Raw genomic sequence first — 25,431 nt, 5'->3', positions numbered from 1 at the left:
ATTTCAGGGAAGAAAGTGCAGGAAGGGGGTCTGCTGACGTTGAAAGTTAATATCATCATCAGGTCTGTCCTCAACATCAATACCCCAATATGCCACCACTAATCAGAAAATTATCTGGATCGGCCACGTAAATAATACGGCAACAAGAACACGTCAGTGAGTTGGTAACTGCAACAATTAGTTTGTTTCCTGATTTCCAAAGACCTTTCCACTATCTACAAGGCACAAGTCAGGCATATAATGGAATTCTCCCCACTTGCCTGCTGTGCAACAACTCTCAATGCATGAATTTCAGGATGTGTGTTCACTGCAAGGTCAACATTTATTATTCAGCTCTCCTAAGTGAGGAAACAGCGGTGAGAAAGGAGAAAGAATAAGCTCGAGTGAAAATCTAGAAGCAGAAAGTGCCAACGAAAAACAAATAGGAGGGGGAGGGAAGGAAAATGGAAGCAGTGGAAAGAGGAAAAACACCATCTGTATCATCTTAAAGTACCATGCAGCTAATTTAACACTTCGGAATTATTATCACAGTTTTAGTCACTTGCCAATGTTCCCAGTGAGAAAAGTTCTGCTGCCTATTTATGAAAAGAACTGTACCAGTTAGGAAAAGGTATATAATCATAATATAATGTACAAATACATGTTTCCAATCTTGTCTTGGATTGGAGACACGAAAGCTTTAGCATTAAACCTGGTTGCAGCAGGGTGACCAGACGGAATTCTCTGGTGCCACCTGTCCAGCACTTCATCACCTGATGTACTGTATACAGTCAGCAGTATGTCTGGCAACATTGCTAAACAAAACCATAACGGAAAAAAAAAAAAAATCACATCATTCCCATTTGGTATGAAAACAAAGGCAGCCTACACTCTAGGAGCGATTATCAGTTCTTTCTGGGAATTCTGACTATTTCGATACAAATGCCGGGCTTCACTCACGGGGGGGGGGGGGGGGGGGGGGGATTGAGGTCACGTTGCAGCCCTACAAATCTCTGGTGAGAACGCACTTACAGCATTGTGTTCAGTTCTGGTCACCTCATTATGGGAAGGATGTGGAAGATGCGGGTGCGGAGGAGATGTGCCCTGCATTGGAAAATAAGTCTTTTGAGGCAAGGTTAGCAGAGCTGAGATTTTTTCTCTTTCGAGTAAAGAAGGATGAGAGGTTGACTTTAAGTAGAGGTCTGCAAAATTGTGAGAAGCATAGATAAGGTAGACAGCCAATGCCCTTATTGCAGGGTGAAGGTAGCAGAAAACATTTGTACAAAGTGAAGGTTTAGGAGAGACATCGGGAGTAGATGTACACCCACACCACACACACACAGTGTTGTGAGTGCCTGGAATTCCTTGCCGGGGTGGTGGTGGAAGTTGAAACATTAGGGGCATTTAAGAGACTCTTAGGGACACGGATAAAAGAAAAATAGAGGGTTACGGGGTAGGAAGGATTTAGTATCTTTTTTTTTGGTTGGCAAAACATCAAGGGCCAAAGGGCCCTGTTTTATATGTTAAGTAAAGTTGATTTACACTAAAGTCTGTACATTGGAATTAAGTTCAATTGAACTGAAAAGGCAGATGGAGAGAATTTAAGAAAAAAAGTATAAAACTATGCTAATTTCAAGGATTTTTTAGGATGCGAGTTATCTTTGTATTGATCCAGGAACAACATAACCCAAAGCAGTTTACACTAAAGTATATGAAGTGGTGAACATGGATACATGTGCAGTACAAGTTTCAAAAACATACAACTTCATCAAAAACCTAATGTTTCTGTAATAAATTTCAGCATTTCCTTTTCCCAAGATCCCAGTGTTCAGATTTTACAGGGGAGGAACGATTGGTTTCCTGTCTGTGACGCACGTCCAAAAACTCAAGTTTATACACCACCTTTGAGAAAAATTAAGAAAATTTTAAATGAACGAAGAGAAGCTGGGGCAGTGGGGGTGGTCTCAGTGGGTCAGGCAGCATCCGTGAAGAGAAATGGTTAGAATCTCAATAAAGGGTCCTGTCCCAAAACACTAATTGACCATTTCTACCCTGACCTGCTGAATCCCTCCAGCTTCTCTTTGTTAACTTGTATCAGCTTTCAAGCACGATTTTGAGGAGCATTTTAAAAGCAGAAAGTCTAAGGGAGAGATAAGGAAATAAAGACAAAGAATGAGAGATAAAAGACAAAGGAAAGGGGGAGATGAAAGGTGGGGAAGAAGGGAGAGGCAGAGACGGGGGAGGCGGAAGGAAGAGGGAGGCGACAAAGGGGGTGAAAGAAAGACAAAGGGGGTGGGAGATAGACTTACCAGGAAAGTACCTCTCAGGTACTTTACTGTAATAAAACAGAAATGCCAAACTTGCTAGAAGATACATAATACCCACTCTGGGTGCAAACACCTAGGACAAAAAGTAAGAAGTTTGAAATAAAGGGGAAAAATTCAGGATGTATTCAACATTCTATTATATGTGGTTACTGTGGTGTTAAAGCCAAAAATCAGCCTAATCGAGTTCCAGCACTTCCGTAATGCTATCCGTGCCTGAGCGTACACTTGATCCATAACGAGTAAATGACACCAAATACCATTATTTTTTTCCGGGTGACAAGAACTTTCTGACTTGGAACATGTGTTTCCTCATCCAAATTACTACAGTCCAAATTTTAAAAAAAAACACCTTGGATTAGTAAATTAAACTTTGAAGATGTTTGCAGTGAAAGATTCTCAAAATAATAAAAATTGTCCTGTATTATGTTGAAACATATCAACATTTTAGACACGTGCAAGATGGATTGATACGAACCAATATGTTTGCAAATGTAAATCATGAAAATCTGCAGACACCGTGGTTGAAGTAAAAACACAATTCTGGAGAAACTCAGCAAGTCGAACAGTGTCCATTATGTAGCAAAGGTAAAGATACAAAATTGACATTTCAGGCTTGTGCCCAGCGTCAATATTTCACTAACTGTTGATATGCCATAAACAAACCAAATTAGTCATGAATCAGATGAGATTCATGTATTGAATGTGAATTATTCATCAAGGAGAGAGAGAGATGTGATATGAAAACAGGCCCTTCAGCCCATTGAGCCTGTGCAATGATCAACCACCCATTTGTACTCATAATAATCCCATTCTATTGACATTTTTATAGACTCCCCAGGTGCTACCACTCGCCTACATACCAAGGGCAATTTACAGTGGCCAATTAACCAACTGCTCCACATCCTTGAGTTGTAGGAGAAACCCACTCATTGATAGAGAGAACATACAAAATTCTACACAGCCCTCGAAGTCAGGATTGAATCTGCGTCTCTGGCACTTTGAGACAGGAATGCAAAGATTAAAGTTTACAGTGGGCAAGTGTGAATTCATGCACTTTAAAGAGAGATTATCCAAAGCGGGGGAGATTGTAAACGAATGGAGTCCAGAGAGAGATGCAACCAACAGCAGATGCTGGAGTCCTGAACAATAAACTGCTGGCAGGCCTCAGAGGATCAAGCTATTTCTGTCAAGGCAAAGGGATAGCCAACACCTCAGAGAGAGCCCCACACCAGGATGCCCTGATACAGTGCCTTGACTGGAAACGTCAACCATTCCCTCATCGCCACAGATGCTGCTTGACCCGATGAGGCCTTCCAGCAGTTTATTTTTTCTCATCGAGTCCATTGGGATCCAGATCCTCTTGTACAATGCAGGCATAGCACAGAATTAATGCCGCTAATTATTGTCAGCGAGATGCAATAAAAATACATACTATATGTTTATTCTAGGACTGGTCATGGCATTATGTTGAGGGTGATTGAACTAGTAGTAAAACACAAAGGTCTGCAGACACCGTGGTTGAAGTAAAAACACGACGGTGGAGAAACTCAGCAGGTCAAACAGCGTCCTTTATAAAGGTACATAACTGATGTTTTGAGCTTGAGCCCTTCATCGAGGTATGGAAATGGGTCGACAGGTGTCCGAAAAAGGAGGATGGGGGGAGGAGCATGGCCCCAAAGGCAGGAGGTAATAGGTGAAGAAGGGAGGGAGAGCACAGCAGCAAGCAGGGGGAGGAGGGATAGTTCAGTGGATAGAGGGGGAAGGGGGTGGAGAGCTGAGGGAAAGAAGACAGGGGGACGGGGAGGGAGGGAGAAAGGAGAGTAGGTTAGCAGACACTGGAGAAGTCGATGTTAATGTAATCTGGCTGGAGAGGGTCCAAATGGAAAAAAAAACAGATGGTCTTGGTGAAATAGTTCATAAGGCCTTGGCCAAACTCGGAACACATGACAATGGTTGGGGTACAATAAGTTTAATTCTTATCATAAACCAAGAAGAACATGGGGCTTTGGCAAGGTTTCAAAAATCAAACAGGTCAGAATGAAGTACACTTGTCCTGTTATGCTCCACTCTTTGCCACTCTGCAAATACTATTGAATGGGAAGTTGCAGGTTTTCAAAATGACGGGGAAATTCCCAAAACAAGAAGGCTTGTGACTTGCAGGGCTGGTGTGACCATTTGCCTGCTATCCTTTGTTTTCACTAGTGTAAGTGAAGGGTAGGAAAGTGCCAGCAAACATGACACTTCCCAATAATTGAATGAGAGACGAAAATCTGCAGACGCCCCGACTGAAGTAGAAACACAATTTTGGGGAAACTTAGCAAGTCACATAGCACAATTTATAAAGCAAAGATATATAACCTCTGTTTCGAGCCTGAGCCCTTTATCGAAGTTGCTTTTACTATTTCCCGATAATTATTTTCTAAATGTGAATTCTGTGGTTACAGTGCATCAGGAATAGAGAGTAAATGTTCAGGGCAGTGTTTAAATGTGTAAACTAGCTACGCTTTGCTGTGGGTAACATCAAGATTTTTTTCAGATCAATGGAGATGATTTCACATTAATCTAGACATGCTCCCCAAATGTTGACCAGCACCCCCCCCATCTCAGGAAGAACAGTGATGTGAAGCTGGTAACTTTCCCAGGGCTCAAGCACTCAAATACATCCCGAGGCAGGCATCCAATTTCCATTAGTCTAGTTTCAATCACAAAACAAAACTTTGGGCAGAAATTGGAATCTAATGCATTTAAAAATTAATGATTAGAAACAGTTTCATAAAAAGTACACGTTGTAAGAAATGCATATTTCAGCAGGGGCTCCAGAGAGATGGAGTGAAACAGCAAAAAACAAGGACCTCCTGATGTAACTACATAAATAAGCAGAAGCAAAAATAGCCACAGCTCTTGAAGAAAGCTGAATGATCATTGTGGAGTAGATTTTTTTTTTTTTTGCTGACTTTAATCTAGTCATTGGATCAAAACAAAATAACTGCCAAAAACAGCACAGTAGCATCAGGAGAATACTTGCATCAGCAGTTAAACAACGACATGGTGCCACAAGTGGAAAATTCACATGAAATAATGTTTAATAATAGCAAAAAAAAGAAAAAATCCTCTGCTTACAAAAGATAAATAAAGCATCCCACTCCCGCCCGGGAGCCCAAAGCGTCTTCTTCAATGCGGACGGCACCATACCCGATGTTGAGAATGGAGTCACCGACTCCGGAGGCAGTCAACGCTGAAGACTTGGACCCAGCCCCGTTTGGCATCTTCCTGGCCAGAAGCAAAGATTTCAGGTTGTGTTTTTACTAAGCCAAGAAAGAATTGAACTGGCGCCAACAGAGTGTCAGAGCCCCACACAGACAAGTCAGGTGGTGATTTTTTTCTCCACTTGTGATGTCATGTCAGTGCTAAAAACTAAAGTTTGGTTTTTGGATCTTTTTGGATCTTCAGCCACACTGAAGAAAAATCCCCTGGGACAACAAACTGTGATACAAACTTTACAGATTGGCTAATTTTAAAAAGTACTTTACAGAGAACTGACTGAGAAATAAGCATGAATAATCAGAACACTAATATTGAATACAATTTTAAAAATTATTTTGAATATTATTCAGAGATTTAGACTTTACAAGTTAAATTCATTTTTAGTGCTACAGGTGTTCAATGTGACTTGCTGTTGAAAAATTAGTTCTGAAACGTACAACAAGAGTAAAAATATTGGACAAAAAGTTTAAATGATTGTTCATTACCTGAATTCAGACAGATTCCCTGCTGCAGGGACTTAAACTCCCTTCTCTATATGAGTAGGGTAACACAAATAGCAACTTCTGAAATTCAGTTTAAAAAAAAACTCTGAAGTCATCAATCTCACAATGTCACGGAGTAAATGCTGGGAATTTTATCATCATCTGGAGCTTTGCCGGGAATTGCAGTTTACAAAGCGACAACAATGGGGTCTGCTGTAGAACTCTTCCTACCTTAACAACTGGTTCCCCGATCCCACCATTCTGAAATATCCAGTGAATTGTGGGGATTACTCCATAGGCAGCAATGAAGCAGAAGAGCAGAATGCGTAGCTTGTGGCAATGTTGAGAGGCGTACTGTGGATGGATTTGTGTGAGGAACATCACAAAAATCATGGCCAGCACGGTTATCAGGTACACTTGTCTCCAATACTGCAATGAGAAGGCAGGCAAAAGTCCATTATCATTCAATTGTACAAGTTCTGCCCGACAGCATACCCTGGTCCTCGACCCAAAAACACAACCCAGACATCATCTAACCTATTATTACAAATGATAGGCTGGATAAAACTACACATAGCTTACGTTTAGTATGCTGTCCATATCACTTGCTTAGTGACAAAATAGGATTAGAATCCATTTATCTAGGCAGTAAATTTTGCCAATTGTTTCACAGATCCAGCACTCACAATTACTTAGGTCGATTCCCGGGTGGATAAGGATCTAATGCAATCGCTATTGGATTTTGATGGTCATCTTCAGATGATATACAGTACCCAGCCAAGCCATGATCAATTGTCCAGCTCAGTAGCTACCTGCCTTGCTTGAACAACAATCGAAAATATAGAACCACCAAACATTACAGCACAGAAGACAGGCCTCTCAGCCCTTCTTGTTTTTGCCAAACTATTATCTTGCCTAGTTCCACTGACCTGTACCCACTCCCTATCCTTCCGTACCCTTCCCATCCATATACCTGTCCAAATTTTTCATAAAGGTTAAAATTCAGCCTGTATTCACCACTTCAGCTCAAACCACACTTCCAGCACTCTTCCCCCCACCCCCAAATGTTCCCCCTAAACTTTAAACTTTTCCCCTTTCACCTTTAACACATGTCCTCTAGTTTGTATCTCACCTACCGTCAGAGGAAAAAGGCAACCTGCATTTACTCTGTCTAGACCCATCATAATTATGTATTCCTCTATCAAATTTCCCCTCATTCTATTGTGCTCCAGGGAATAAAGTCCTGACCTGTTTAACCTTTCCAGGTAACTCAGTCCTGAAGTCCCAGCAACATCCTAGCAAACCTTCTCTGCAATCTTTCAATTTCATTGATATATTGTCACAGATTTTATATATGTTTTATAGGAGATAAATTGTGGCTGTTTTTTTTTTAAGTGTAGGTCACATACAAACACTTCAAAACACATCTCATTTAAAATACTGGAGCTCTGCTCAAGCCAGACAGGCCCAGGTCCTTTGCAAAAACTTTGAAGAGTGCCCAAGGGATTTCACTAATGGATTGTTGTTTTGAAAAACAACAGATGAAAGAACTCGGAGGATTAGGTTTGGAACCGCAGACTCTCTGAGTGCAGTTTGCTGTTCTAAGAGGGTCATGTGGTTTTGCAAGCAGAGAGAGAGTCAAACAGGCTTTTCTTTGTGTGTGTGTGTGTGAGAGAGAGAGAGAGAGAGTTTTACAGTGTGACAGTCTGCAGCAGCAGCTGGGACTGGAACAGGACAAGCTGGCAGGCTTGTAGAAAAACCCCATTTGGAAGACAGGTTGTGAATGCTTAGTTGAGCCTGGTCAAAGCACTTGTGGTCCATACAAGAGGTCTGGCTATCTAATGTTTCACTTGAAATGAGAGGAACAAAAAAGTAACTCTGTAATGACCTAAAAGAAAGAGATTATCATCTGGAAAACCCTGATGGGGCAAGTTTCTTCGCCAAGACACTGACGTTGATCTAAAGGAATCAGTTTGTGTCTAGTGAACAACAAATCTCTCTCTGAAAACCGACAAGAACTTTCCTGAGTGGCAACCATTTACCTTTCAAGCACCAAAGCTTGGTGAACTTCATAAATGTTAAATTCTGTGCACAGTAATAAGGATTGCCTGCAACCAGTGAACTTGGAGGAGAGAGAAGTGAGATTGGGCTGTGAATCAAAGAACTTTTCTGAACTTACATACGCTTGTGCTTAGAATTAGAAAGGGGGTAAGTTAGGTTAACCCTAAGTTAATGGTAACCATATAAAGTTTGATCCTGTTTTCATATTTAAAGATAATTAAAAGCAACTTTTGTTTAAGTAACCATTTGTCTTGGTGAATTTCTGCTGCTGTTGGGTTTTGGGGTCCTCTGGGCTCGTAATAATATTTCCTGTAGTTAGATGACCAAAACTGCACACAATACTCCAAATTTGTCCTCACCAATGCTTTATACAACTTTACCATAGCATCCCAAATTTGAAAAGGGCTGATTTCATAGTTTAATTCAAGCATTGATTAACACAATGCAGAGAGATCATGAAAGGTATTCAAATCCTCGACTTTGATTGACTTAGTTCTAGCCTGCTCTCCTCTGCCCAGCACATATGTTTTTTTTCTTCTTCTTTGGCTTGGCTTCGCGGACGAAGATTTATGGAGGGGGTAAAAAGTCCACGTCAGCTGCAGGCTCGTTTGTGGCTGACCAGTCCGATGCGGGACAGGCAGACACGATTGCAGCGGTTGCAAGGGAAAATTGGTTGGTTGGGGTTGGGTGTTGGGTTTTTCCTCCTTTGCCTTTTGTCAGTGAGGTGGGCTCTGCGGTCTTCTTCAAAGGAGGCTGCTGCCCGCCAAACTGTGAGGCGCCAAGATGCACGGTTTGAGGCGTTATCAGCCCACTGGCGGTGGTCAATGTGGCAGGCACCAAGAGATTTCTTTAGGCAGTCCTTGTACCTTTTCTTTGGTGCACCTCTGTCACGGTGGCCAGTGGAGAGCTCGCCATATAATACGATCTTGGGAAGGCGATGGTCCTCCATTCTGGAGACGTGACCCATCCAGCGCAGCTGGATCTTCAGCAGCGTGGACTCGATGCTGTCGACCTCTGCCATCTCGAGTACCTCGACGTTAGAGGTGTGAGCGCTCCAATGGATGTTGAGGATGGAGCGGAGACAACGCTGGTGGAAGCGTTCTAGGAGCCGTAGGTGGTGCCGGTAGAGGACCCATGATTCGGAGCCGAACAGGAGTGTGGGTATGACAACGGCTCTGTATACGCTTATCTTTGTGAGGTTTTTCAGTTGGTTGTTTTTCCAGACTCTTTTGTGTAGTCTTCCAAAGGCGCTATTTGCCTTGGCGAGTCTGTTGTCTATCTCATTGTCGATCCTTGCATCTGATGAAATGGTGCAGCCGAGATAGGTAAACTGGTTGACCGTTTTGAGTTTTGTGTGCCCGATGGAGATGTGGGGGGGCTGGTAGTCATGGTGGGGAGCTGGCTGATGGAGGACCTCAGTTTTCTTCAGGCTGACTTCCAGGCCAAACATTTTGGCAGTTTCCGCAAAGCAGGACGTCAAGCGCTGAAGAGCTGGCTCTGAATGGGCAACTAAAGCGGCATCATCTGCAAAGAGTAGTTCACGGACAAGTTTCTCTTGTGTCTTGGTGTGAGCTTGCAGGCGCCTCAGATTGAAGAGACTGCCATCCGTGCGGTACCGGATGTAAACAGCGTCTTCATTGTTGGGGTCTTTCATGGCTTGGTTCAGCATCATGCTGAAGAAGATTGTAGGACAGGTAACATACAATGATGTGAAGGAAGAATGCTTTCATTCCTGGTGCTAATCTCATGTCAGATTCGTGCTCTCAGTCCCTCGAAGGAGGTCCCTGGATTCATTTTTAAGTTGAATTCACCAGACTTGTTTTATAATGATCAAATTAATGTTGGAGGAACTCAGCAGATCTCGCAGTGTCCATAGGAGCTAAAGATGTATAATCATGGTTTTGGATCTGAACTATTCTTCGAGCGAACCATTAAACACTCTAATGCCCAATTCCTGTAAAGGATACAAAGACACTTTTGGGAGAGACGCCCCAGGAACGAGTGGTAGCGGCTGCTCTTCTTACTGGAAGTTTATTTAAAGTGTGTATTTCTTAAATACAGTAAAATCCCAAGTATTCATCACTGACAGTGATTGTGTATGCCGGATATACAAATTTTCTAGTTGGTCTGCTTCGTACATGCTGCGTTGTAACCTGTGCGTTGCCTATTGCTTCTTAGTGATCCTTGGTGGATTAAAGGATTCAATTAAAGAAATCAGAAGATGCAGACGCTTGCTAATTATTGCCTGTGGAACAAGTTATCATTCTGGACTGGCGGTATGTTTTCATTCATGTATAGTAAAATCCCCATTATCCGGCTTGTACGGTGATCGTGGATGCTGGATTGAGACTCGCTCTTACAATGCCTAACTAATACACTGGCATTAAGAATGCAGTGCAAAATGTAAAGTAATTTGGAAAAAAAAATCACTATTGTGTAAAGTTACTTTAATCAGATAATTCCCGTAACTTACTAAATTTAAATTTGAACCCTGGTCGCTGGCGCTGTAACAGTGTTGCGCTTACTGCCACCATCCTAATTAACCCCCACCGCCCCATCCAAGTTTACAGATAAAGCCTTATTAATATACTTAATTCTAATAAAGGCTCTTACTGGGCAGGGATACGAAGACACTTTTGGGAGAGTCGCCCCAGGAACGAGCGGTAGCGGCTGCTCTTCATCCTGGGCGCCGCCATTTTGTTCAAACACAACTTCATTGAAATTTTATTCAAACAGCTGCTGCGAGTGGGGCTGGCTAAACGCTTGTTCCCAACTTCACCAAGGGGTTGTTTGGAGAGCATTTACATTTAGGATTTTAAACTTTTATTGAAATTTTTATTTATTCAATCTATTTATTTATTTCCTCAATTTCAGGTTGCTTGAAGTGTTGGTTGCTTGAATTCCAGATACTGGGGATTTTACTGTACACCAATTACTTATTTATAAAGGACAGCTACTTACCTCTGCACAATAAAAGGCATAGAAGACTCCTGGGACATAACACCCCAACATTCCTACTGAGACACCGGCATAGTCCAGGGCAAGCCACTGCTGGCTGGTTTTCTCGGAGTGGTGGCAGCAGAAGAGATGGTATCCCGCTGAGCAGAGCATGCAGAACTGTGAATGAAACCAAACCGAACAGTGGTGATTCACTGCTAAATGGCAGAGGGTGAAACGGCACAGAAACAGTGGGGGGGCGGGGGGGTCCTTCATCCAACAAGTCCACGCCAGTTACCCATTGTCCAGCGCTTGGCCCATAGTCTTCTCTGCCAGGCTCATCTAAATACCACCACTAGAACGCCTGCCTTCACCATCCCTTAAGCCAGGGGTGTCAAACTCAAATTCACAGAGGGCCAAAATTAAAAACTTGGACTAAGTCATGGGCCAAACTAAATATTTATTGAAAATTTTCAACAACATCTGCATGTTTTCTCTTCTTTCAACATACGTAATGTTAAACTTTTTCTTATTAAAATAAATGTTTAATAATAGTTTTGGTTAAACTCTTTCCAGAAGAAGCATTAACAAATGAGAAATAAAATATTCAATAAATAATATTTCTCTATAGCCTTTAAGCTCCTTTTAAATGTATTTTTTTTCACAAGCCAACAAGTCAAAAAAATAACAACTTGGTTCAATAACAAACAGGTTTGTCTTTTAAAATGATGAACATATAGTCTCTGTCTCCCGCCTGTCTTGAAAGGTCCTGTTTTCTGTCTTTCGTTTGGCCATTTTTCGTAAGGGGTTTATTACATGCGAGTTGGGCGACAGGTCGCAGATGCTAATGAAAGTAAAGAGAGGAGGTGGGGGCGATTAGCGGGCTGTCGGGCCGGCGCCAATGCATTTGCAAAGCATTCTGGGATTTGTAGTATTAGCTGTGCATGCGCTATACTGCCGCCGCGGCCAGCGGGCCGGCTCCAATACATATTTGATATGATCTTGCGGGCCAAATATATTACGGGCCAAATTTGGCCCGCGGGCCTGAGTTTGACATGAGTTTGACATGAGTTTGACATGAGTTTGACATGAGTTTGACATGAGTTTGACATGAGTAGTGCATTCCTGATTTCAATCATCCTCTGCTTGAAAATATTCCTCCCAAAATCCCCTCTAAACCGCTCGTCAATCAAAGACTTTAAACACTTTCTGGATACAGACTCTTCTGCTACGTGACAAACTTAATATATAATAATGCAACAGGCAACATAAATTATCATGGCTTTGTTCACTTTCACAATTACATAATTTGGAATCAAGTATTGGTAGAGTGACGTTCTTCTCGCACAGGAGATAGTTTAATCCACTGCATTCAAGCCCTGCAGAAGGTAGTGGACACAACCCAGGACATCACAGGCAAAACCCTCCCCACCATTGAGAACTTCTACAGGGAACGCTGCTGTCGGAAAGCAGCAGAAAACATCAAGGATCCACACCACCCAGCACATGCTCTATTCTTGCTGCTACCATCAGGACTCACACCATCAGGTTCAGGAACAGCTGCTCCTCCTCCACCATCAGACTGCTCAACTCTCAACTTTTGCACTTCATTGATTTTTTTTCTCTCTCAGCATTGCAGAGTTTGTTAACATTTCTTTATTTGTTTACATGTGTACGTTGAGTCAGTTTTTTTGCACTGCCACTAAGTGGTAATTCTGAAAACGGATCTCAGGGTTGTACCATGTGTGTACTCTGATAATAAACCTGAAATCTAAATTTAGAATAACTTGACTCTGTAACATTGTCTGTCTCAATAAATGGAACCTCAATGCCACTGGAACCCTTTTTAAAAAAAAATTAGCCAAAGAATAAAATTTAAAAATTAAATGCAAATCGTTAGTTCAAATAATCCAACTCAGCCCTCACCTCCTCAATTTCCTGTTCATCTCATCCGCCCCCCTGCCCTCGGATACAACAAACAGAATCCCCCTTATCCTGACCCCCCACCTCACCAGTGGTCGCTTCCAACATATTGTCCTCTGGCATTTCCAGCACTTACAACAGGATCCTGCTATCAGACACATCTTCCCCTCTCACTCCCACACTCACATGCCTGTCCATGGCCTCATATACTATCCCACCAAAACCACCCGACTTTTCCAGTTTCTGCTAACCTGCTTCCTGCTCACCACTTCCCTCCTCTTTCCAGTTCTCCTCCCTCCCTTCATCTAACCATCCCTCCTCCCCTTAATCACTGCTGTCCCCTCCCTCCCTTCTCTACCTATCACCTCCTGCCTTCCTTTGCGACCACACCCCCGCCCCTTACTCCTTTGCTCGGACACCTGCCGATATTTTTCCATACTCAGGCTTGAAATGTTGGTGATGTATTTTTACCTTTGCTTATACAAAGAACCAAGCCATGAAAGACCTAAACAATGAAGACGCTGTTTACATCCGGTACCGCACGGATGGCAGTCTCTTCAATCTGAGGCGCCTGCAAGCTCACACCAAGACACAAGAGAAACTTGTCCGTGAACTACTCTTTGCAGACGATGCCGCTTTAGTTGCCCATTCAGAGCCAGCTCTTCAGCGCTTGACGTCCTGCTTTCCGGAAACTGCCAAAATGTTTGGCCTGGAAGTCAGCCTGAAGAAAACTGAGGTCCTCCATCAGCCAGCTCCCCACCATGACTACCAGCCCCCCCACATCTCCATCGGGCACACAAAACTCAAAACGGTCAACCAGTTTACCTATCTCGGCTGCACCATTTCATCAGATGCAAGGATCGACAACGAGATAGACAACAGACTCGCCAAGACAAATAGCGCCTTTGGAAGACTACACAAAAGAGTCTGGAAAAACAACCAACTGAAAAACCTCACAAAGATAAGCGTATACAGAGCCGTTGTCATACCCACACTCCTGTTCGGCTCCGAATCATGGGTCCTCTACCGGCATCACCTACGGCTCCTAGAACGCTTCCACCAGCGTTGTCTCCGCTCCATCCTCAATATTCATTGGAGCGCCTTCATCCCTAACGTCAAAGTACTCGAGATGGCAGAGGCCGACAGCATTGAATCCACGCTGCTGAAGATCCAGCTGCGCTGGGTGGGTCACATCTCCAGAATGGAGGACCATCGCCTTCCCAAGATCGTGTTATATGGCGAGCTCTCCACTGGCCACCGTGACAGAGGTGCACCAAAGAAGAGGTACAAGGACTGCCTAAAGAAATCTCTTGGTGCCTGCCACATTGACCACCGCCAGTGGGCTGATATCGCCTCAAACCGTGCATCTTGGCGCCTCACAGTTCGGCGGGCAGCAACCTCCTTTGAAGAAGACCGCAGAGCCCACCTCACTGACAAAAGACAAAGGAGGAAAAACCCAACACCCAACCCCAACCCACCAATTTTCCCCTGCAGCCGCCGCAACCGTGTCTGCCTGTCCCGCATCGGACTTGTCAGCCACAAACGAGCCTGTAGCTGACGTGGACATTTACCCCCTCCATAAATCTTCGTCCGCGAAGCCAAGCCAAAGATAAAGAACACTGTTTGACCTGCTGAGTTTCTCCAGCTGCGTGTATTTTTACTTCAAAGCGGCATCTGCAGATTTTTGTGTGCTACTCTTTATATTTGATCAAGATGGAATCTCATGCCACAATGTGGTTTTTGCTCTTTGTTAGCACAGGACTCTCTGCTTGCAACCCATGAACATAATGGAAATGCATATTTCACGCGGCACAAGTTAATAACATGAACTAGTCAGTCATTCCCTTTGAAACATTCTAGCTTCAGTTCCAATATTCTGAACTTGTGCAGAACAAGGGCCACATCAGAGCACAGATGGAGGCACTCAGGCCATGCTGCCGTCTTCGTGAACAATTTACAACTATTACTCATGTAAAAAGCCCTCACTCCCTGTAAAATATACTCCTGGCTGAGATTTCCTCGACGCTTTCTTGCACTGCATTCAGAAATATCAACTCATTCCTAAAACAAAAATCATCTGGTTCTTCTGCTAATTATCTCAATTGGTTATTGAGAGATCCCCCCCCCCCTAATTCATTTTATCACATCACAACCAACTCTCCTCATTAGCTACTCACTCCAAGCACCAAAATCCTTGCCTCTCCACTGAACTCCCTGAGCAGAGTACATCCTCCCCATTTTTCTGTGGTGTGCAGCAATAATTTGACACCAGATATGACACTGCTGGCATAGCAGTGAGCGCAACGTCTTTACAGCGCAAGCGATCTGGACCAGTGCTGTCTATAAGGAGTTTGTACGTTCTCCCCATGTCTGTGTGGGTTTTCCTCTCATTGTTCAAAATGTACCGGGGTTTGTAGGTCAATTCGGTGTCAATTGGCTGGCATGGACTCATGGGCCGAAATGGCCTGTTACGTGTGCTGCATGTCTAAAATTTTTTTTTAAATAAAATAGTATCATTAATATGGAGAATTTTATAAGAATTTGAACTTTTTTTTTCTTTTTTTTCTTCTTTTTTTTATATAAGGGGAGGGGAAGGGAATTAAAAAGTTTATCTGATTGTTTTTCTAAGGGATGTTTTTGTTCTCTCGATGAATTATAAAGGAAACTTGGTATTAATGGAAATTCTGTATTTATGTATTATTAATTATGATTTTTTGTATAACAGATATGTGGTTGATATATGATTTTAATATTTGAACTTAGTTTTAAAGTGGATTTCATTTGTTAAATACATGTATTATGTTTGATTTAAATATATGTTTAAGGGTATTATTTTAGTATTGATATTTTTTTTGTTAGTAATTTTTGTTGTTGTTAAGTTTTATCCTTTTTTTGTAAGTGGGGTTTTTTCTATTTTATTTACAACATTGTTAATTAATTCTTCACTCTTTATTTTTGGGGGGGGAGGGTTGGACTAGTTTTAAATTAGACGATTAATGTTGTGTTAAAATTATTGGGGGGGTTAATTTGTGTAGTTTAATGATGTCGTATTCTAATTTTTATTATCTTATTTTTTATTATTTTTTTAATGTAATTTTTATTTTATTCATGTCATAAAATTTTAAATAAAGTTTAAAAAAGATAGTATCATTGTCTATGACAGCTCAGAAACAGGCCGTTCGGTCCATCTGGTCCATGCCGACCTGCACCTGGACCCTCCCTTCACACCCATGCAGTTATCCAATCTTCTCTTAAATGTCGAATCGATCCCACATGTTGTACATCAGTTATGAATGGTGAATCAATACATTCAAGATGTGCAGTATCAGTCATTGGAATGTCACCCCCAGCAGCCCACAGCCTCTATTCTGCATGCCAGAGCTAGGTGTTCAAGATCAGGGATTTACATACAATTCACGTGCAGAAATACAATTTCTTTCATCCTTTTACTTGCCCTCACCCACCCCCTTTTATTTTTTTTACAGTTTTAAACAGAATCCTACCTGGAAACAAAAGCCAAAAATAATAAAAACAACATAGTCATCCCTGGTGCTGTTCGATGATGGCAACAGGAAGCAGGTGTCGTGTAGACCCATGAGGAAGAACAGTAGAAACCCCAGCAAGTGGCTCCATATATTCACACTCTCGTTAGACAATACAAAGAGGCTGTTTCAATGGGAACAGATTGAAAACACAACATTGTAAGTGAAATACACGTTTGTTACAATTGAATGTTACAAAATTTAGATGAGATAGATGCATAATGTGGACATGAGAGATACTTTGTATCCAAACTATTCACATACTCAAATAAATGATATTTGGGAGAATAAATAACATTGGACAAAGAAATTTTTGGATGTATTTTATGGATTTTAGGCAGCTAATTATGAAAATCACCTTAAAATTATCCGATCACGTAATTTTTTTTTTTAAAAAGATGCAATTTCTTGTCATATTTCGTCTACTTCAAGCAGACAAAACCGAGACCAGTCACGTGATGGAGTAGTGGCCGGTAGGGGAACTCCAGCCCTCTCCAGAAAAGTAAAAAAAAGGTTGAGAAAAAACAGTCACTAACACAGAAACTATAACAAATTGAAAGTGAAAGTGTGGAGAAAATGGCAGCAAAGAAAGAAAAACCAAAAACAACAGGAAGAAGAAGGAAGGACGTCGGAAGAGGAAGGTGAAGGCCTTACCGGTACGAGGAAGCCCGCCGTGGAGAGAGAAGCCTGCTCCCTGAGGTCAGTGGAAACCCCGAACTCAGGACTACAAAAATGGCTCACTGAGCCAAACAAAAATGCCCAACTGGGCAAGACAAAAACAACACCGACAGGGGGGGGGGGGGGGGGGGGGGGAACCAGCTGAGGAGTAAATCTCCACAGCTGAAACAGACAAGTACAACACAACAGCAAGACTCTCAACAGGAAAACATAGAAAATAACGAGAACAAGAAGGAAGAGAATAAAAATAGGAAATCAAAGAAACAACAGATGACCAACTCAGAGGAAGAAGACCAACACCAAGACACTTTTAATAAAAATAAGAAGAACAAAAATACCCAACAAAATAAAACAAACAACCCAACAGAGACAGAGGTAAAGGACACAGATACTGGAGTGGACTCAGAAGAAGAGGAGGGAGAACACAGAGAAATGGAAGAAGAAGGGAAGGTCAAGTACATGGATATATATATTTTTTAAAGAATATATGGAATCATAAAAAGAATGGCAATCACAAGAATTCAGTGAAATAAAAAGAAGAAAAAGTGCAGAAGAAAAAGTGAATAGATTAGAGATGGTCATGACAGAAATAGGGAAAAGAGTAGACAAGGTGGAAGAATGAGAAACAGCCATAGAAATGGAGGTAGATGACTTAAGAAATTAAAAGAATCTGATAAAAAAGTTAGAGTCACAGGAGCTGTTAGCTCAGAGGATAGATATAATGGAAAATTATAATAGAAGAAACAATATAAAGATAGAGGGCCTTAAGGAAGATGAAGAAGGCAAAAATATGAATGAATTTATAAAAGAATGGATCCCCAGGGTCCTAGGAAGACCAGAACTACAGGAAGAAATGGAAATAGAAAGGGCACATAGAACATTAGCCCCTAAACCACAACCACAACAAAAACCAAGATCCATTCTAGTAAAATTCCTAAGATATACAACAAGAGAAAATATATTGGAGAAGCAATGAAAAAAATATGAGAAGACAAAAAAAATCTGGAATACAAGGGTCAAGAAATTTCTTTCTATCCAGATATAAGTTTTGAACTCCTGAAGAAGAGGAAGGAGTTTAATGCAGCAAAAACGACCCTATGGAAAAAAAGTTATAAATTTATGTTAAAATATCCAGCAGTACTTAAAATAGTTATCCCGGGGCAGCAAGGCAAACTATTATCGGATCCGGAAAAAGCACGAAAATTTGCAGAACAACTACAAAACAGGCAGAGAGATGAAGAGATGTCTTCTTCTTCTCTTTGGCTTGGCTTCGCGGACGAAGATTTATGGAGGGGGGGTAAAAGTCCACGTCAGCTGCAGGCTCGTTTGTGGCTGACAAATCCGATGCGGGACAGGCAGACACGGTTGCAGCGGCTGCAGGGGAAAATTGGTTGGTTGGGGTTGGGTGTTGGGTTTTTCCTCCTTTGTCTTTTGTCAGTGAGGTGGGCTCTGCGGTCTTCTTCAAAGGAGGTTGCTGCCCGCCAAACTGTGAGGCGCCAAGATGCACGGTTTGAGGCGATATCAGCCCACTGGCGGTGGTCAATGTGGCAGGCACCAAGAGATTTCTTTAGGCAGTCCTTGTACCTTTTCTTTGGTGCACCTCTGTCACGGTGGCCAGTGGAGAGCTCGCCATATAACACGATCTTGGGAAGGCGATGGTCCTCCATTCTGGAGACGTGACCCACCCAGCGCAGCTGGATCTTCAGCAGCGTGGACTCGATGCTGTCGACCTCTGCCATCTCGAGTACTTCGACGTTAGGGATGAAAGCGCTCCAATGGATGTTGAAGATGCAGCGGAGACAACGCTGGTGTAAGCGTTCTAGGAGCCGTAGGTGATGCCGGTAGAGGACCCATGATTCGGAGCCGAAAAGGAGTGTGGGTATGACAACGGCTCTGTATACGCTTATCTTTGTGAGGTTTTTCAGTTAATTGTTTTTCCAGACTCTTTTGTGTAGTCTTCCAAAGGCGCTATTTGCCTTGGCGAGTCTGTTGTCTATCTCGTTGTCGATCCTTGCATCTGATGAAATGGTGCAGCCGAGATAGGTAAACTGGTTGACCGTTTTGAGTTTTGTGTGCCTGATGGAGATGTGGGGGGGCTGGTAGTCATGGTGGGGAGCTGGCTGATGGAGGACCTCAGTTTTCTTCAGGCTGACTTCCAGGCCAAACGTTTTGGCAGTTTCCGCAAAGCAGGACGTCAAGCGCTGATGAGCTGGCTCTGAATGGGCAACTAAAGCGGCATCGTCTGCAAAGAGTAGTTCACGGACAAGTTTCTCTTGTGTCTTGGTGTGAGCTTGCAGGCGCCTTAGATTGAAGAGACTGCCATCCGTGCGGTACCGGATGTAAACAGCGTCTTCATTGTTGGGGTCTTTCATGGCTTGGTTCAGCATCATGCTGAAGAAGATTGAAAAGAGGGTTGGTGCGAGAACACAGCCTTGCTTCACGCCATTGTTAATGGAGAAGGGTTCAGAGAGCTCATTGCTGTATCTGACCTGACCTTGTTGGTTTTCGTGCAGTTGGATAATCATGTTGAGGAACTTTGGGGGACATCCGATGCGCTCTAGTATTTGCCAAAGCCCTTTACTGCTCACGGTGTCGAAGGCTTTGGTGAGGTCAACAAAGGTGATGTAGAGTCCTTTGTTTTGTTCTCTGCACTTTTCTTGGAGCTGTCTGAGGGCAAAGACCATGTCAGTAGTTCCTCTGTTTGCGCGAAAGCCGCACTGTGATTCTGGGAGAATATTCTCGGCGACACTAGGTATTATTCTATTTAGTAGAATCCTAGCGAAGATTTTGCCTGCAATGGAGAGCAGCGTGATTCCCCTGTAGTTTGAGCAGTCTGATTTCTCGCCTTTGTTTTTGTACAGGGTGATGATGGTGGCATCACGAAGGTTCTGAGGCAGTTTTCCTTGGTCCCAACAAAGCTTCAAAAACTCATGCAGTTTGGCATGCAGAGTTTTGCCGCCAGCCTTCCAGACCTCTGGGGGGATTCCATCCATACCTGCTGCTTTGCCACTTTTCAGTTGTTCGATTGCCTTATATGTCTCATCCTGGGTGAGGACCTCATCCAGCTCTAGCTTTAGGGGCTGTTGAGTGAGCTGGAGCAGGGCGGAATCTTGGACTGAGCGGTTGGCACTGAAAAGAGATTGGAAGTGTTCTGACCATCGGTTGAGGATGGAGATCTTGTCGCTGAGGAGGACTTTGCCGTCTGAGCTGCGCAGCGGGCTTTGGACTTGGGGTGAGGGGCCGTACACAGCCTTTAGAGCCTCGTAGAAACCCCTGAAGTCGCCAATGTCCGCGCTGAGCTGGGTTCGTTTGGCGAGGCTAGTCCACCACTCATTTTGGATCTCCTGGAGTTTGCGCTGAAGGTGGTTGCATGCGCGACGGAAGGCTTGTTTCTTCTCTGGACAGGACGGCTTTGTAAGGTGAGCCTGGTGGGCAGCTCGCTTCTTTGCCAGTAGCTCCTGGATTTCCTGGCTGTTTTCGTCAAACCAGTCCTTGTTTTTCCTGGAGGAGAAGCCCAGTACCTCTTCAGTGGATTGCAGTATGGTAGTCTTCAACTGATCCCAGAGGGTTTCAGGGAACGGGTCCGTGAGGCGGGTTGCATCGTCGAGCTTTGCTTTGAGGTTTGCCTGGAAGTTTCCTCTCGCTTCGTCTGACTGCAGGTTTCCAACATTGAACCTCTTTCTGGGGGCTTTACTGTTCCTGGGCTTTGGCTTGAAGTGAAGGTTGAGCTTGCAGCGAACCAGCCGGTGGTCAGTGTGGCATTCCGCGCTGGGCATGACCCTGGTGTGGAGCACATCTCGTTTGTCACTTTCTCGCACCAGGACGTAGTCCAGGAGGTGCCAGTGTTTGGATCGGGGATGCATCCAGGTAGTCTTAAGGCTGTCCCTCTGCTGAAAAAGGGTGTTTGTAATGACAAGCCGCTGTTCTGCGCAGAGCTCCAACAGGAGGCGCCCAATGTCGTTGCACTTGCCGACGCCATGCTTGCCCAGGATTCCTGGCCAGGTTTCTGAGTCTTTGCCGACGTGAGCGTTGAAGTCGCCAAGGATGACAACCTTGTCGGCTGTAGGGGTGCGTTGGATGAGGTTGCGCAGGTCAGTGTAGAACTTGTCCTTTTCTGCTGGTTCCGCCTGGAGGGTTGGAGAATAGACACTGATGAGGGTGATGCGATGCTTGTTTTGAAGGGGGAGTCACATGGACATGATTCGGTCCGAGTGGCCTGTCGGAAGGTTTTCGAGTTTGGAGGCAATGAAGTTCTTGACCATGAAGCCTACACCAGATAGGAACAAAAATGACAACAAACTATATATGTATATATTAAAAAAAAAATAGAGTATAAGTAAGAACTAAGGGAAAGAAAGGAAGTAAGGAGGGAATTAAGAGAGTGACCTTTGTTATATATGAAGATTAAAATCTTTTCTGGGGGGGGCTGCGTGGGGAAGAATAACAATCACTGCGCTTGAATCAGTTGACGCTTGCGAGCGGATTCGCAAATCCAAATGCAGAGGGGAGATGTGGTTGCCCGACAAGGGACAAAAGGCAACTCAGAAAGGGGAGCGACTATTGGGGTTAAAGGAATTTTAGATATGAGAATAGTGGAAATATTTTTTGTTTTAGAAATGTTGTCTTATAATGTGTTCAAAAAAAGAAAGCAGAAATGGATAAGAAGGGAAGGTGGTGATGAGGAAACGGAAAGGAAAGATAAACGAAGTATGAAATGACTATGTTGAACTATATGACTTTAAATATTAATGGAATACATAACCAAATCAAAAAGAAAAAAAAATGATATGGCATTCGCACAAGAAACACATCTAACTGAAGTGGAACACAAGAAATTAAAGAGAGATTGGATAGGACATGTAACAGCAGCATCATATAATTCAAAAGCCAGAGGAGTAGCTATCTTTCTTTGGCTTGGCTTCGCGGACGAAGATTTATGGAGGGGGTAAAAAGTCCACGTCAGCTGCAGGCTCGTTTGTGGCTGACAAGTCCGATGCGGGACAGGCAGACACGGTTGCAGCGGTTGCAGGGGAAAATTGGTTGGTTGGGGTTGGGTGTTGGGTTTTTCCTCCTTTGCCTTTTGTCAGTGAGGTGGGCTCTGCGGTCTTCTTCAAAGGAGGTTGCTGCCCGCCAAACTGTGAGGCGCCAAGATGCACGGTTTGAGGCGTTATCAGCCCACTGGCGGTGGTCAATGTGGCAGGCACCAAGAGATTTCTTTAGGCAGTCCTTGTACCTCTTCTTTGGTGCACCTCTGTCACGGTGGCCAGTGGAGAGCTCGGCATATAACACGATCTTGGGAAGGCGATGGTCCTCCATTCTGGAGACGTGACCCATCCAGCGCAGCTGGATCTTCAGCAGCGTGGACTCGATGCTGTCGACCTCTGCCATCTCGAGTACTTCGACGTTAGGGATGAAAGCGCTCCAATGGATGTTGAGGATGGAGCGGAGACAACGCTGGTGGAAGCGTTCTAGGAGCTGTAGGTGGTGCCGGTAGAGGACCCATGATTCGGAGCCGAACAGGAGTGTGGGTATGACAACGGCTCTGTATACGCTTATCTTTGTGAGGTTTTTCAGTTGGTTGTTTTTCCAGACTCTTTTGTGTAGTCTTCCAAAGGCGCTATTTGCCTTGGCGAGTCTGTTGTCTATCTCATTGTCGATCCTTGCATCTGATGAAATGGTGCAGCCGAGATAGGTAAACTGGTTGACCGTTTTGAGTTTTGTGTGCCCGATGGAGATATAATTCAAAAGCCAGAGGAGTAGCTATATTAATCAATAAAAATGTATCAATCAAAATAGAAGAGGAAATAATAGATCTAGCAGGGAGATATTTAATGATAAATTGTCAGATATATTCAGAATTTTGGAATTTAATCAATATATACTCACCTAATGAAGAAGATCAAAAATTTATGCAAGATATATTTTTGAAGATAGCAGATATGCAAGGGAACATACTAATAGGAGGGGATTTTAACCTTAATTTGGACTCAAACATGGATAAAACTGGAAAAAAAACTAACAGAAAGAACAAAGTAACCAAATTTATAATTAAATCGATGCAAGAAATGCAACTTTTGGATATATGGAGGAAACAACACCCAAAGGAAAAGGAATATTCATATTATTCGGGTAGACAAAACATACTCAAGGATAGACCTATTCCTGTTATCAGCCCACATTCAAGGGAGAGTTAGGAAAACTGAATATAAAGCTAGACTATTATCGGACCACTCACCCCTGTTATTGGCAATAGAGCTAGAGGACATCCCACCAAGAATGTATAGATGGAGATTAAACTCCATGCTACTTAAAAGACAAGATTTTAGAGAATTCATTGAACGACAAATTAAAATGTACTTTGAAATAAATATGGAATCAGTGAAAGATAAGTTTATACTATGGGATGCAATGAAAGCATTCATCAGAGGGCAAATAATAAGTTATGTAACTAAGATGAAGAAGGACTATAATCGGGAAACAGAACAGTTGGAAAGGGAAATAACAAATATAGAAAAAGAATTAGCAATAAAGGAAGATACAACTAAAAGAAGAGAATTGGCAGACAAAAAAATAAAATATGAAACGCTGCAAACATAAGTTGGAGAAGAACATAATGAAGACAAAACAGTAATATTATGAGCTCGGAGAAAAAACGCACAAAATTCTAGCGTGGCAACTTAAGACAGAACAAACTAAAAGAATGGTATTGGCATTAAGGAAAAAGGACAAACAAATTACATATAATCCAATGGAGATCAATGAAAACTTCAGGGAATTCTACGAGCAACTATATCAAACTGAAAACGAAGGGAAAGAAGACAAAATAGATGAATTTTAACTAAAATTGAACTACCGAAATTACAGAGGAGCAAAATAAATTAATAAAACCATTTGAAATAGAATAATTACAGGAGATATTAAAAAGCTACCGAACAAGCAGACAAAACCATGATGCAACATGTCATTGAAAATTCATTTTCTGCATTTGCACTTGGACTTCTTCACCTGCTGATCTTGGTGCCGTCAGTGACAAATGTGGTGAAAGGTTTCACCAGGGCATTGGTGAACACTGACATAAGATGCATCAGAGGCTGAGTACAATTGAAAATCAGTGGCAAAACATTTTTAGGTTAGTTGAACTCACGCAATGTGTCAGCATAATTATGTAATTAAACATGCTAAATTCAATGAAATTTAATTTAATGTTTCTCCAACTTCCTTGGTGAGACAGCAAACCTGAAATTATCTTTGTGTTCAGCTTGTGGTCTATCATTATCCTTATTCCTTTTCAGGAAGCAAACCTTTAGTGCGAAATTGTTGTCCAGTGTAATTAACACAGAAACCGGAACAGAAGCCTGTCGAGCCTGCTCTGTCATGGCTGACCTGATCATTGACTCAACTCTACCTACCTGCTTTGTGAAACAGTAGCCACACAGCAGCTAAAAGCTACATCAAAACTGCATTAAACAGAACCAAGAAGCGTTCCTTCTTGGGAGAGCATGGATGTGGATGAGCCTGGACTCAGTTACTAAGATCAGGCAGGTGTTCTACAGTCGAGAGAATGGAGCCACAGAGTTTGAGAGCAGCAGGGATTGCAGTCGTAGAGCTTGAGGGCAGATATACAGTACGCTGTTTGACCTGCTGAGTTTCTCCAGCACTTTGTTTGTACTACAGCTGAGATTCATCACTCATAAGCCAAAGACAGCCTTATTTTGAAACAATATCCAACTCGATTACAATAAGTTGCTTCCCTAAATAAGAGCTACACTTGGATGAAAAAAAAAATTGGAAGAGGAAACAATTTATGAATAAGATAGTGTTCCAAAAATCCAACATGAAACAAATTGGTTAGGGACTTGCCAGATGTACCATCTGTGAGATGAACTCCATCCTGGACAAAGCAGCCCAATGAAACTGAAAGATACAATCCTGATGGGGTGTAGGGAGCTCTGAGGAGAGGGAGTACTTTTGGGGCTGATAGCTGCACCTCACTAAGGTGGGGATGGTAGGTATCACTGGACCTCACTCATCTCCTAAATCTCTCACCTGTTGGCTCCTCGGTTAGCACCACAATATCGTCGACAGCATCAGTGACCCAGGTTCGAATTCAGTGCTATTTATAATGTGTTTGTACATTCTTCCCGTAACCTTTGTGGGTTTTCCCCCCCCCACCCTCCAAAAACACATATGGCATTTGTAGGTAAATGGGTGTATTTGGATGGGCCGGAAGGGGCTGTT

At 42.9% G+C, this 25,431-nt stretch overlaps 1 protein-coding gene across 8 annotated transcripts in view; it reads right to left on the bottom strand.

The window, feature by feature from the left end:
- LOC138736332 (progestin and adipoQ receptor family member 3-like) overlaps positions 1–25,431 on the bottom strand; it is a 40,794-nt gene that overhangs the window by 3,371 nt on the left and 11,992 nt on the right. For 3 of the 8 annotated variants that reach the window (XM_069885664.1, XM_069885666.1, XM_069885667.1), the window contains exons 3-6: positions 16,477–16,639; positions 11,075–11,230; positions 6,284–6,481; positions 1,888–2,379 (exon numbers count right to left, since the gene is read on the bottom strand). In XM_069885664.1, coding sequence (XP_069741765.1) covers positions 2,074–2,379; positions 6,284–6,481; positions 11,075–11,230; positions 16,477–16,639 — 823 coding nt within the window. In that variant the 3' untranslated portion in view covers positions 1,888–2,073. The other 5 variants (XR_011340234.1, XM_069885668.1, XM_069885670.1 and 2 more) reach the window with 4 other exon arrangements.

The sequence above is a fragment of the Narcine bancroftii genome, chromosome 6, assembly GCF_036971445.1.
Source record: "Narcine bancroftii isolate sNarBan1 chromosome 6, sNarBan1.hap1, whole genome shotgun sequence".
NCBI classification, from domain to species: Eukaryota; Metazoa; Chordata; class Chondrichthyes; order Torpediniformes; family Narcinidae; genus Narcine; species Narcine bancroftii.
Note: the sequence above shows the minus strand (reverse complement) of the source record. Positions and strands in the feature narration are given on the sequence as shown.